This window comes from Leiobunum rupestre, chromosome 8, assembly GCF_980474605.1.
Source record: "Leiobunum rupestre chromosome 8, qqLeiRupe1.1.hap1, whole genome shotgun sequence".
Taxonomy (NCBI): Eukaryota; Metazoa; Arthropoda; class Arachnida; order Opiliones; family Sclerosomatidae; genus Leiobunum; species Leiobunum rupestre.
This window is the reverse complement of record NC_143391.1, coordinates 19,612,376-19,626,601: the sequence shown is the minus strand read 5'-3', so window position 1 is coordinate 19,626,601 and position 14,226 is coordinate 19,612,376. Positions and strand designations below refer to the sequence as shown.

At 39.1% G+C, this 14,226-nt stretch overlaps 1 protein-coding gene across 13 annotated transcripts in view; it reads left to right on the top strand.

Moving 5' to 3' along the window:
* Positions 1 to 14,226, top strand: part of LOC149932663 (uncharacterized) — a 234,450-nt gene that overhangs the window by 89,391 nt on the left and 130,833 nt on the right. For 12 of the 13 annotated variants that reach the window (XM_090155711.1, XM_090155715.1, XM_090155713.1 and 9 more), the window contains one exon: positions 10,018 to 10,093. The exons of the other annotated variant lie outside the window; for it this stretch is intronic. In XM_090155711.1, coding sequence (XP_090011837.1) covers positions 10,021 to 10,093 — 73 coding nt within the window. In that variant the 5' untranslated portion in view covers positions 10,018 to 10,020. The remainder of the gene's footprint in view (positions 1 to 10,017; positions 10,094 to 14,226) is intronic. 13 annotated transcript variants of the gene reach the window in all.

Below are 14,226 nucleotides of genomic sequence, written 5' to 3'. Positions count from 1 at the left end.
TAATCTTTAGATCTTTTGGCCCCCATCCGGTCGAAATAGAAAAGTAGATAGAGCTTGAATATCGTTTATCGTTATTGCGAAGTTGGCGTTGTTGTTTATCCCGGGCACTGGTCCCCCGTTTGCGCAGGCTGCCCCGAAATTTCTCCATCGTAGCGTCTTCCTCGTCCGCTCCCGCGAACTCTATCCTTTCGTATCCTCACCCCGCGCGTCCCCCGCTCATCCATCATCGCGGCTACGGCTCCGATCTTCGATAACTTCTGCAGCCGAATTTCGCCGTAACGAATCTTTCTCTTCCGCAGCGATGGCTACTCCTTTAAATGACGCTTTCCCTCTCCTCTCTCCCCCGCGGTAAATATCTTCCTTCGAAATGGTCAAGTTATCCTAATAGCTCCCTGATATCTCTTACTAATGCCCGTGGGTAGCTTAATTACGATAGGAATTACATAGCTAAGTATATTTTTATGTCGGAGGATGACGGAGATATTTCCATTACAGCGAACACTCTCGCGTACTTAGCGACGAAATCTAGAGTATTAGATCCGCCGAAATAAGCTCGCGTAGATTTACATGTAAAGGAAAAACGGGCTTGGAAATATTCGCGGCTCTCGTTGGCAGTGATGAAAAGGAGCAAACAGTCGTGGTTCGTCTAACAAAAAGAAGCGAAATAGATCCAGACGGAGAACGGCGTTCGAGAGAGAGAGAGAGAGAAGACGCTTAATGTCCGTTTGATGCTCTCGGACATCTGGGGTCCAGTTAGGCTAATGGCTTTTCTTCTTCTCGTTCAAGATACACTCCTAAATGGTTTACCTACTACAGATTTTTCTCGGCATCCTCCCCAATTCCTCTAGCCTCTTTCGACCTGTCTGCTCAATTTGTTCCACCAACTCCTGTCCCGAAGAGATGGCCGGGATTCACGGACTGTATTAAGATTTGCGTTGTCTAGGTCGCGTTTCTGGTTACCTCTCCCAGGTCCGGCAAGAGACTGAAAATTACAGGGGTCCGGGTAGGGAGTTGTTAGTTCGCGTGGCATGAAGGGCTTGACACCACCCTCCTACGCGTTGTACCCCGGCCACGTGAATTAATGGCTTTAAAAGTCGCTTGATGACTTAAGCCTAAGGTGGTGCCTTGGGTATTAGCCTAGCTGATTATTATTAATATTTTCTCGGGGCCCGGGTCCGTTCACGGCGGCTCTGACCTTGCCGAATAAATCTCACCGAATAGGGCCCCGAGAACTAATAAGATAACGTTTTCACTTTGGAAAAAAGTGTTGTAGTTCCAATCCGTAGGTTTAACGGAGGGACTGATATCGGGGGCCCCGCTCTTTTCAACTTTGAAAGCTCGAGAAAGAAAAAAATTATTAAAGAAATCACGTTCTAGTCAGGCTTGAGTCCCAAGTTTTAGCTAGAAATTGGAACATAAATTGAGTCGAACTTTTTTTTTTAAAAAAGGGGCCTCTTTAGCCTCGCGAAGTTATCTGCGTCCAAAAAACCTAGGGCGAACTTTCTTTCGCTAACCGATAGAGTAACGTATCCCGTATATAAGAACTTGAAGATAAATAAAAAAATCTTAATATCTTTTCCGAAAAAAAAATATATTTCGAATATAAGAAATCATTCCCTCCATTCTTTTCCAGATTAAATGGCCCAGGGTTTAAAATATATCGAATATTCTCCGTGTTGGAGTCTTATTTCGGAAAAATTATGGGCATTCTTTCTATTTTCGTAGGTATTTAGGATGGAGCGTCCCGAGCTGAAGAACTTTATAATATTTTTTAAAGATTTTTATTTTTTTTCGGGGTGGGGGTAGGTAGAATATGTGCCATTTCAACTGCCTACTTAAATAACTAAATATTTATGGTTCCTAGTCTGTAGAGTCCTGGAAATGATAGTAATCTGTATACGTAAAAATCTTCGTATATTTATAGTCTTCAACTCGAGAGCTACTATAATGGTAATAAATCCTAGATAGCCCCTAGAGTATACCATATGGGTAAAGTCTGCGGGTATCGTTCAAGGGCGGAGTCCGTAGATAGAGTTCTGACCTTTTATTATATGGAGAATAGAAATTTATTCTCTTCACTAGAAGTGCCTTTTTTGTTTCATCTCTCTCTCCTATTCTTAGAATAGCCCCCCTTTTCGGGTCATTCTACCAATCAGAAGATGAAAAGACGCTTTTTCGCTTTATTAGCATCATTACATTATCATAGAAACCACCAGTCGTAAATTCTGTTACTGGTTTTAAGTTCTTGGGCTATACCGCCGTAGTATTTTTAGAGGTAATCGCTCACCCCTCCAAAAATGCTGTTTTGTTTTTATCTTTAAATTTTTACAGTCGACATTGTTTTTTTAGCCCTTGGCGAATTATACGACATTTATTTACATTTAAACTAGTATTTGGAATTATAGAGGCTGCGCATTTTTTTTTAAAAAATGATTAGAGTCGGGGCATATTTCAAAAATTTCTTAATTCCGAGGCCAGCAGATGTCGCTGATAATAGGGACGTTTCTTTCCCCCGCATTCTAATCATTTATTAGGGTGTAGCTTTTTAAACTGGAATTGGGCCCCTCGGAATTCCGAAGGGAGCGAATATTTTTTTTCGGTTAGTCTGATTACTTATTATTTCCTATGTACTTTGGCGTAAAAAACGTGTTTTCTACTTTACATTATTTCGCCAAAGAAGGGCCGTCTCGCGTAATAAGTATTCCTTTGGTTAATGATTTTAATATTTCGATGTTAACAAAGGGAAATTTTCGTACGGGTACAAGTTTTTTTGGTTTGCAGGGAGGGATGGTAATATAGTTTTTCAGTTTTACAATTCTCGTAATTATCCGACCTGTTTTGTTTTAACACTTATTAAGCCGAGGAGAACGACGTAACAAAGTGTTTTGGGCTAAATTTAGGGTGTTTGAATTTTAGTATAAATATGAAGGGGGGGGGGGGGCGTACTCATTTACTTAAAAACGATCGGCGATGGCTGTTTTGTATTCGCCTACACGTCAGCGACAGTCTGACGCCTCATGATTTATTCCTCATGGATGCGCGATATATTTTGTATATCTACGTAATTATACTTAATAGCACGACACAGATTTTACTTATCACAAACTGATAAACAGTTTTGATACGTGTAGTATTTGAATTTATTAAAATATAAATATAATATTAATATAAAAATAATTACAAAATTAATAATTAAAAATAAATAATAAATTAAATATAAATAAAAAATTAAATATAAATAAAAAATTAAATATAAATAAAAAATTAAATATAAATAAAAAATTAAATATAAATAATAAATTAAATATAAATAATAAATTAAATATAAATAATAAATTAAAAATAAATAATAAATAATAATTAAAAATAAATAAATTAAAATATATACATTTTTAAACGTCTGACAACATCCGTGAATCAGGAATAATTTAGTTTCTAAGTGTAACATAATAATTTAAATAATTTTTGATGAAAATTAATTTCAAGATTGTAATTCTTTTGATTTTCAATATAAGGGCCTGAATATTGTTATCATTAAGACGTCACCTGCTGACTTGGTTAATAAAAAATATTGATTATTAAAATATCTGGAAGTTTTACCATTACAATTATATTACTTCTAGACCTGTCTTATTGCAATCGGCTTTTGAAAATGGTAAATATGCCGTAATATTAGTTTATGTTAATCGTTTATGATAAATGATTAAATATGATTTTCAAAATTATTTAAATTTACCCGTTGAAAAATCTAGGCAATAATTCCCTTTAAAATCCTATTTTGATTTAGGTCACATTGAAATGTTTTTAAAAAATTTTAAATCTTGCGAAATATTAGAGTTCTATTAATCGTGTTTTACATAAATTACCAGAGCTGTTAATTTCCCCGCTATTTTCGCCTCGTGTTTACTATCTACACCCAGAAAATGCCCTAGATTTGAGAATAAATTATGGTAATTACGAATTAAAATTTTTCGATAAACTAGTACGTGGCGAAACGGTCCAATATTTTAAATTATGGTTCCGTGGTACTTGAAAACAAAATGTCACGGACATTTGAGTACGCACACACAATCGGGACAAACATTATTTATGTAAATGCCCCAAAAAGTACTCAGAGTGCCTAAATTGATATATTCTCTAGCCGATTCACTTATTAGTTTCCTTTTTGATTCCGAACGGAGTGGGCGACAGTCAATGCCCAATTTTTGGGTTTTCGAACGACAACGCTATTGGCGGCCCTGTGCAAAGTAGAATTTGGGGTCCCTAAAAAATTCAAACCTTACTTTAGGTGCTGTATGACTTTAGTCTGAGATAAATTTTACGAATAAACTTAAAAAAAATTAAATAATAATATAAAAAAAATAATAATAAAAAAATAACTATATAAAAGAAATTAAATAATAATATAAAAATAATATAAAAAATAATAATATAAAAAAATTAAATAATAATATAAAAAAAATTAAATAATAATATAAAAAAAATTAAATAATAATATAAAAAAAATTAAATAATAATATAAAAAAAATTAAATAATAATATAAAAAAATTAAAAAAAACATTTATTTCCCCTAACCTCGGGGACCCCTCTGCCATGGTACACTTAGCACATGCCTTAATAGGGCCCTGCGACAGCTAGGGCTCAATATTCCTTCTCAATTGATGATCCATTTACAGTACATACCGCGCCATTGAATACAGAGATATGTAACGCGAATTGGCTAGAATCCCGACTTAAAATAAAAATATTTTAGAGCAACTATAAGCCTAGATGAAAGTAGTTACAACCTTAAATAAAATCGAATTTAATGTAAAAAATGTATACAGATTTCACCACAAAAATGCACTAAAATTGGCCAATAATACAACCTTAAATCAAATCGAATTTAATGTAAAATATGTATGCAGATTTCACCACAAAATTTCACTAAAATTGGCAAATAATACAACCTTAAATCAAATCGAATTTAATGTAAAAAATGTATGCAGATTTCACCACAAAAATGCACTAAAATTGGCCAATAATACAACCTTAAATCAAATTGAATTTAATGTAAAATATGTATGCAGATTTCACCACAAAATTTCACTAAAATTGGCAAATAATACAACCTTAAATCAAATCGAATTTAATGTAAAAAATGTATGCAGATTTCACCACAAAAATGTGCTAAAATTAGGGTTTCCGATCACCCACATTAATATTTAGATATCGTGGGAATGTAATTTCGATTTAAATAGCATATACCATTTCGACAATAACGCTTGAAGAATTATGTACCATGCGACGGCGACGGCGGACTACATGGTACGTGATTCTAATACACCCCATTCCTTGGGGATTTGTTGGTTCCGACGTCAATTTCGTATTTAAAGTATGAAAAACGCGGATTTATTTCGGAGGTAAAAGACGAAACGCGATTCTTTGACCCCACTCGCCGTTTTTGTTCGAATTTTTCCCCCGAATTTTTATCTCGATCTGCAGAAATGCCATAAAATGACGAACGCAGCGCGTGACAAGAGTCGAACAGAACTGTAAAAGGCACCGTCGCTCTGGTTAATAAAAAGAAAACAAGACCCCGCCCTAATAACGTCTCCTCTCGGTACTTCCGTGAAACAACGGTTGGACAGACACGAAAACCATCAACGTAAACCTAGCAGAGACGCGCCGAGGGCACTAGATTGCAGCCTAGAGGCTAGATGGACGTCTTCATAGTCGCGGTTCTCAACTCGGCCGGAGTCTTTTTTAATCGTTTTGAAATGGTACCGCCAATGATTCTATGGGCGGGAGGGGGAAAGGAGAGGGGGGGGGCAGGGCTGACAGGAATTTATTCCGAGAAAATATCTCCGCTTGCATTTTGATTATTTTTGCTTTGTCAGCTTTATTCTAAAAAGGCATCTCCTCCTCCATCTACTTTGCTCCGTCTTCTCCCACGAAAGCAAAGTTATTTTAATGTTCCCTTCTGCCGGACGGTTTTGACAGGAGCCCCTTTTATATAGAGAATGGGGGTAATCTTCGCTTCCATCATCTTGTTCCTAATGGCCATGCAAATACAGGTGCATTGATTCCTCCGTGTGGCCATTTTGACTATAAAATATATATTCGCCGATGGATGGAACGGGAATGGTATTTTTTTATCTTCTAGCGTACCTTGTTTTTTAGTATCCTCTTGTTCCCCCTCTGGTCCCCCCTCTTGTCCCTCTGAGGTGTATTTGAATTGACCCAAAGTTGTTTTACCCCCCCTTAAAATACCGGATCTACATGCGAGCACGATTTCAGTGGAAAAAAGGTTCCCCCTCTCTTCCCGCGCGAAGGTGATCTTTTCGGGGGCCCCTTCTCTGGTATCTCTCTCTGGTCTTATCTTTATAAATCGCGTATAGGAGGGACCGACTTTTTCGGATGAATTTTTAATGAAGCCGTAGAGAGAAAAAAAGGAGAAAAATAATTAACAACTTTTGATATAAATGCAATTGATGGGAACGGCGGGTGTCGGAGATTCTCTCTTCCTCAAAACTGGCGCGCTATGGTTTCGAAACTTATCGCCTATTAAGGCGGAGTGAAGGGGCTTGTGAGTAAATAGACTTCTAGATGGCGCTTAAATATGTGTCGGCTCGTATATTACCCGGCGCGCGCGGACCGTGTACCGAAGATAAGAGGAAGGAGAGCTTCTCTTTTTCTTAATCCAGGCGTTGGCCCGTGTCAGGACGGCCAACATAAATCAAAACTCGACCCATTAAGCCCTTAACGCTTCTTAAGACCCGTACGAGGCCAGACGGTATAAATAGTTACTAATAAAAGTATATGGCGCCCTCTAGCGCCTTTTACTACTTTTCCCCGACGCGCCTTTCGATTTCTTCCTAAAAACCATTTGCCTAAAACCGTTTCGCGGTTGGATACGAAATGTATCTGACGCTATAGGGGTTAGACCCGATACCGACCCCTCTCACTCTGATCTCGTTGGATTGAGCCAATGGCCGTCGTCTTAGCCCCTGTTTTTCCATTTTTCCCCTACTGTCCAGTGTCCGGTGATTCATAACGTGTCAGTGGTCATTAGCCGGCAACGTCTTATTTTCGGGACTGTCATCAACTCTTCCCCCTTCGGCGATGGCTTCGCCGCCAGGCTCCGGCTCGCTCCCGGTGATCCCGGGTCGCTGTCACTCCGACCTTTAATACTCCCTGATTATAGATCTTGCTTACCTGAGATAATATTTAGTCCCCTTACGACGACTCTGCCCGTGATAAATTGTCTTCGACCGTAACTCTCACTCGCCTTCTCTAATATTTAGGGTTATCCGTATGACGGTTCAATCGTACTAAGGTATTACGGTCGTTGCCGACTTCAATAAGTTCAATCGTTACCCTTAAAGCTACGCTTTTAAAGGGACCATTAGCTTTTAAAGATTAATAGTATACAAAAATGTTTCAACGTTCTTTTGGAATGTCTCGGTATGGAAGACATCGAGGCTAATCGGAACGTATCCTCTTTTTGGCAAAGGGACGAAGGGGGGTTTCTTAAAATTGAGCTCTTGGCGTCGAACATTTGTCTCCCGAGTTGGCGTGGGTGGAGGTCGAAGGGCTGAATGTCCGTTCCTTTAGCATACAGTGTGGGAATGGGGAAGACAAAATATCCATTTATTGGAATATTCACGGTGACATCCACTTTAAAATGTCCGGCTCTTTTTCTCGACTTCTCGACAGTTGGAGGGCGACGGCGAGGGGATTCTTCCCTAATCTGGCCGCCTCCCGAAGAACCGGAGAAAGATAGAACGTTTAGTCAAAGAAACGAATCGAAAAAGTTATAAAAGTCAGGCGACGATTTGACATTTGTCATTGTCCGAGAATCGTCTTCACCCCGGTCACCCCACCCGCGATTGCCTTTTTGTTATACGGACGACACCCCACCCGAATATAAAGGTCTCATTCGCATATAGGCCCTGCGAATCCCCGTACATTCGCCTCCTAACCATTGATTGTGGATAGGAAAAACATTCGCCAATCTTTGTATCTTTTAACATTTGAGGTGTTATACGGGTGCGTGTAGAGTCCGGCTCCTACGCCACTTGACACTTTGACGGAAGATAAACCAGTCGGGTGAAGTTTGTATTATTGGTACGAAACACCCAATTGGACGCGGTTCCCTCCGTCGCTCGGTCCGGGTCTCTTCCTCCTCTCAGTCTGCTCTCCATCAAACGGTGATTGTGATTGAGACTTTTTCGGCCTTTTCCCGATCCCGCATTCTCGAACTCCGAGGCGCGTGACCTCAGCCGTGCCTCCCCCCCCCCCTCCTCGGATAGGACGACCCTTGTTTATTGATAGCTATTGTCTCTAACATAGGCGCTAAAATCGAAGAGATTACGATAGAAAATAAAAAGAATTCCAATTTCTCTCGATTCTCGAAGATGCATTCCTTTTCATTGTATTCTTCAATCTTGTCTAATGGAATCCGTAATATTGTTTTTGGATATAGCGTGTTAGGGCGCGTTTCCGTAGCGACTCATTTAAAGATTTAATTTACCTCTCAGTAAATTTGAATTTATTCCCAAGGCCACGTCTAACTTCGGTTTTTCCCCTTCGGCGGATGCGATGGCTGTTGAATTTTTTATTTTATTTTTAATTAATAAGTCCGCTTATTTTTTCTGGTACGCCGGAGTCTTGGGAATCTACGCGAAGCACGTCAAATGCAAATATGATAGATGGTGAGTTCGGGATATATCCTTCGAGAAATTATAATTACATTTTACATGATGAATGAGCTGCCCCTACTTAAGGGAAACTACGATCTTAAATCCAATCTTAGACGGAGGTCACCAGTCTTCTACATTGTCGATGTAAATCGTCTTCGTATTTAAAAGTGGTCGAATGAAATGTAAATTTAAATGACAAAAACGTCGCGTCGAAGTAGCGAGATTTTTTAATCCAAATTTGGCGGGAGGCCCTCCCTGGTATCACTTACCGAGCGCGTCCTTCCCTCGAAGAGATGAGCTGATCATCATTTTTTCGCTCCCCCGGCGGCTGACAGCATCCGTAGCCCGTCGCTCTCTTTTCTTTCAAGGGGCTCTTTGTTGAACGCGCTTCATTTTCCATTTCGTCCACGTACGGGTGCCCTTCCACCCCCCCGCCTCTTCTATGAAAATGGTAGATGTAATATGGCGACGCCGGCTCCTTCCGAAAAAAGATGACTTCTTAATGCACTAATACACCTCCCTGAGAAGACAGCTCTTTCTTCATCTCAATCCTTGACCCCCCTCCTTCCCCGAGACTTATCCCCATTCCATTCTCTATTAGTTTTTGCCTCCATCTTTTAAAGATTTTTTTATCTCAAGGTCTTTTTGGCCTCCGTCCACCCCTGGGCCGCTATTTCCCCCCCCCTCGGTTATAGGTTGACTTTCATCTCGGAGCCATGATCCCGACGTTCGTGGCGTGTAAAAATTACCATCTCCACTTTTTTTAGTTTTGGCTATTTCGATAGGCCGTATTTCATATTTATACGAATTATTTTGGCTCGTGCGTTATCTTTACGTAAATTTATATTAAACGCTATTTTAATGTCTCGGCTTTTGATGGTATATACCATCTCGGCGCTTCGAGTTTCCAGAAGCTTCGTAAAATTCGAGGCTCGAATGTAAAATTGGCAAATCATATTTTGGTCTTTTTTATTTTATCGTCAATTTTCGGTCCTTTGTATTATTATAAATAATGTCTACGTGTCTCTGGTTTTTATTTATTATTTATATCTTTCGAGTTATTTGTAATAAGAAGAGTTAAAACCAGTTTCTCGTATCGCTATTGTTTTGTTTAAGCCCCAAAGCGAAAGAGACTTTTGGTCCATTCCGAGATCTGGCCATCGGCCCGAACACTGTACTTCGGAAATTTTATACCGTTGTTGCCCTTACTTTAGTTAAAATAATTTTAATTGAAGTATATTGTTTTTTAGCCGTAAGATTATTATACAGATTCTATATTTGTAAATTCAACAAGTAGAGACTAAGGTGTTTCTTTTATTTTGTCTTTCTCAGGTGATGCAGTCGGTTTATGGTGGTTCCAATAGGATCACGGCAGCATCGGCAGCGTTGCTACACTGGGGAACCGCAGGTAGGATCCATTTTCGGTTTACCACATCCTAGACCGATTATTCGTCTGACACTTTTCCCGTCATTAATGGTTTTCTTGGAAAATCTAAATTTATTGGTATCTTTACGTAGCCGCCTGACAGTTACATTTCCTTTAATTTACATGCCATCGAATTTACATGACAATTTGCGTTTCTAATTGGTTTCTTTAATGGTGTTGGCCTGCTAAAAATGCGGTTTCGAAATTTGCAAATGTAATTTCTTTTCGAGTTTTGCCTCGTTTTCGTATTAGCGAAATCTTGCGTAACAAATACAAATTGGGTCTTTTTCTTCGGAATTTTGCGTTTCGCGATTCTGGGAACCGATCCGTGGCCATTAATTTCTCGGTTCGAACAAATTAATATTGGTTATATATTAGCGAATTTTAATTCCAAATGAGATTTTATTCAAATTACTGTTTTTTTCCTTGTATTTAAAATAGCGCCTAACGATATTGATCGCTTTAGAAGTTTGTAGGAAACGATTAGCGAAGTTATTGGCAATGGCGAATATACGGGTACAATGCCCTTGTTAGGGTGGGGTTAAATAATAACTTCGACCCCGCCACTTGTTTCGCCGGTACTACGCGTATTAGATGGTACCTTTGGCGTCTTTCTGATCAGACGACACTCGTCGACGTTGACTTGGAGGGTACAGTCTGTCCTAAGTTTGATGCGTTTTGGTATTCCTAAACTATGAATATTAAGGATCGTCGAACGACGCTTGGGGCGATGAAACTATTAAGCGGGTGTTTATTATGGGCGAAAACAAAGAACGAACAACAGCGCGCATTCCTTCGGCTTAGGCGTGTTGAGAATTTGGCCGGCGCTCCTTAACTCATTCCAATCGAGGCCCATCTTCATAGGCGGATCGAAATTTTAATTGCCGCTTTGGGACTTCGAGGTGGATAATATCCCGTGAATATTCCCCGTTCGTGAGTAAGGTTCTTAACAGACACGGTCTGCCTGATCAATACGCGTGTAAGAAGGGAGAAGACCCTTTTACGGGGGTACCGCCATTGCGTGTACATTTTTAATAATCTACTTGTTACTAGATGGCGTCATCAGTTTACAATCCGAAATAACAAAAATGATAAAACCCGCGAAAGTCTAATTTAAATTGTGGTTATTTAACAGCTGAAATTTTGTATAACTATATTTTCCAAAATATTTTATACAAACTTTCAGCTTGAAATAGCACTTAAATTATATAATAACTATAATAATTTAATTTTTTTTCCAAATTTTGCGTAAAAAAATACACGCTGGTGTCATCTAGTGTAGAAATACGAAATTAAAATTTGATACTCGATGGCGGTTTCTGAAGGTTTGTTTCCCTGTATGTAATATGCGAATTGGTTTATTGTTCTTCATTGCGGAAAATAAACCATCAATCCGTTGACCATCGAATATATCGCTCGTGTCCGTGCATTGATGGTCGAAAACTTTCACGGTACCTTTTGCGGTTGCCAGTTTTAAACCCCCGTCATTTATTCATTCGCCTTATTCTGAAAGAGTGGGATGGGCCGCGCCATTTTATTTGGGACGCCACTATACTTTCCCACCAAACTGAATATATATTGGCTTCTTTTTCGCGAATATTTGGAAATTGCCCCCGGCTATTACCCTCACCTCGAACTACGCGCGCACCTTCGGAGTTACGCTATTATACTTAAGAGTACTATCGAGTGGTTAGGACGGAATAAACTTGAGAAAAAAACTCAATTAAATAATTTTAACTCCCCGCGCGAATTCCTCACCGTTATAACTCGAACGACGCCCAAGTGACCACGTTGCTTTTTAATGGAAGCGAAGGGTGGTATTCCCTAGAGCACGTCCGCCCTCATCTGGAAGTTAAGCCCAAGGCCGGGCATTCCCTTTTAGCCCATATCTTACCAGCCAGACCGTTCTCTATAATTTTCCAACTACGAAAAATACCAATCATCCAATTCCAACTACGGAGTCTGATTATAAAATCCCTATTTTCCATATATATAAATCTAGATAGGGTGTTCGACCCATCCTGACGTTGATGGAGAACTAGCTCGTTTCTTAAGAGTGTTTTGACGTCGGGGGCATTCGATGTTTTCGTTTTAAGTATAAAAAGGGGCAGGGGCGTGAAAAGCTTTTTATTTTAAGAACTTACCTACAAACACAACGGTGGGCCTACCCGCTTCTGCCCCCTTTATTTTCCCAGAAGGGTGAGGTGAAAATTGCTCGCGTACACCCCGGGTCTCTCTTCGACTTCTGGAATAATGGGTTAGACCTTTCTCGTGCATTTCGTACTCTGTAATTTAATAAATTTGAAATTCCTGTACCGCTTCGTTTTAAAAAAACACGTATTTTTACGTAGAAAGGAAAGATACGCTTTTTACACTAAATCCCACCGTGATTATATACTTGTCAAGTAATGAATTCGTTCTTAAAACTCCCCTAGTTTACCAAAAAAAAAAAATACTAGTGCTAAAAATAGCAATTTTAACGGTTAATATATTGCCCGTTTTGCATTATGGGTTGTACCGTTTTACGGATCGATTTACGGTTGTCTATGATAGTTATTGACATGATTTTTTAAACGCCGGGTCCGTGTAGACTCTTTTTATAGGTCTGTTTTTTAATAAATTTAACCGCTTCGTTGTTATAACTAAAGATGTGTTTATCCCCTGCCGTATAGGGAGATACGTAATGGGAACTGTAGCAGGGAAAAGTTGGAGAATTTGAAAGTAGGAATATCAAGTTGGAGAATTTGAAAGTAGGAATATAAAGTTGGAGAATTTGAAAGTAGGAATATAAAGTCGGAGAATTTGAAAGTAGGAATATAAAGTCGGAGAATTTGAAAGTAGGAATATAAAGTCGGAGAATTTGAAAGTAGGAATATAAAGTCGGAGAATTTGAAAGTAGGAATATAAAGTCGGAGAATTTGAAAGTAGGAATATAAAGTCGGAGAATTTGAAAGTAGGAATATAAAGTCGGAGAATTTGAAAGTAGGAATATAAAGTCGGGGAATTTGAAAGTAGGAATATAAAGTCGGAGAATTTGAAAGTAGGAATATAAAGTCGGAGAATTTGAAAGTAGGAATATAAATTCGGAGAATTTGAAAGTAGGAATATAAATTCGGGGAATTCAAATTATAACTTGTATTATCTAAAATAAAAGGTGAAGTAAAAAGATTAAAATCTGATAAAAGTAAAATTTAAAGTTCCAAAATGAGAAATATTTGCCTTTAAAATGGTCAGGGAGTTTGAAACGGTGTAGGCAATGGCTAAGTTCGATTAAAAAATTAAAACATTAACGGGGATAATGAATCTTCAACCGTTTCCGGTGTTGCCAACAATTTCAACTAAATCTTAGTTTATTAACTTTAGGTGTATAGTTTAGTTCGTGATGTCAATTAACCTGGTTTGGTTACCAGTGGGGAAAGGGTCATATTTCGAAACCGTGTGCCTTCAGCAACGAAACGCGGGAGGACAAGACGCTGGGCCTCTCACGCATGGCCCATACACGCGTCAAAAGGTAGATTTTTGATTGATGAGACTTATTCGCTTCCAGAAGGGGCACCTTCCGAGGTAATGCTTGGCTAATCCGACGGCACACACTGATGCCTGTAAACGAGAGAGAGAGAGAGACGATAGCCAACTGGGACTAGCTACTAAGTTTGAGACTAGGTGAGGTTTGCGAGTTCCCTAAGTACCGCGTTCGTGGTGGACAATGACTCCGGTGTAGTGGAAAAAAACACCTGGACCATCTATGGCAGTTTGCTTGTTAGAGAAGGAGTCGGAGGGCCTCAAATGAAATTCGTTTAATGCGGTTAACTAGCCGCGTTGATGCTTCGCTATAAAGGTAATCTGCCTCGTCTATCACGAAGTTGTCAGTCGGACGTTTTCTTATTGAATGTAACCATAGCTTCCAGAATCTGATACTCGGCGCTGTCTCGGCCAGATTACTGTCTTGTACGAGCCGCGTGTAAATTAATGATGACTATATTTTTCGTATAATTTTTGTAGGATTTCAAGCATTGTCCGATATCTTAACTACGTGGGAGATAATTGATTCTTAATTCGCGGTTACTGTAACGTATTTGACGCTTCGTAAGACGTGAAAACTAACGAAGCGTTAC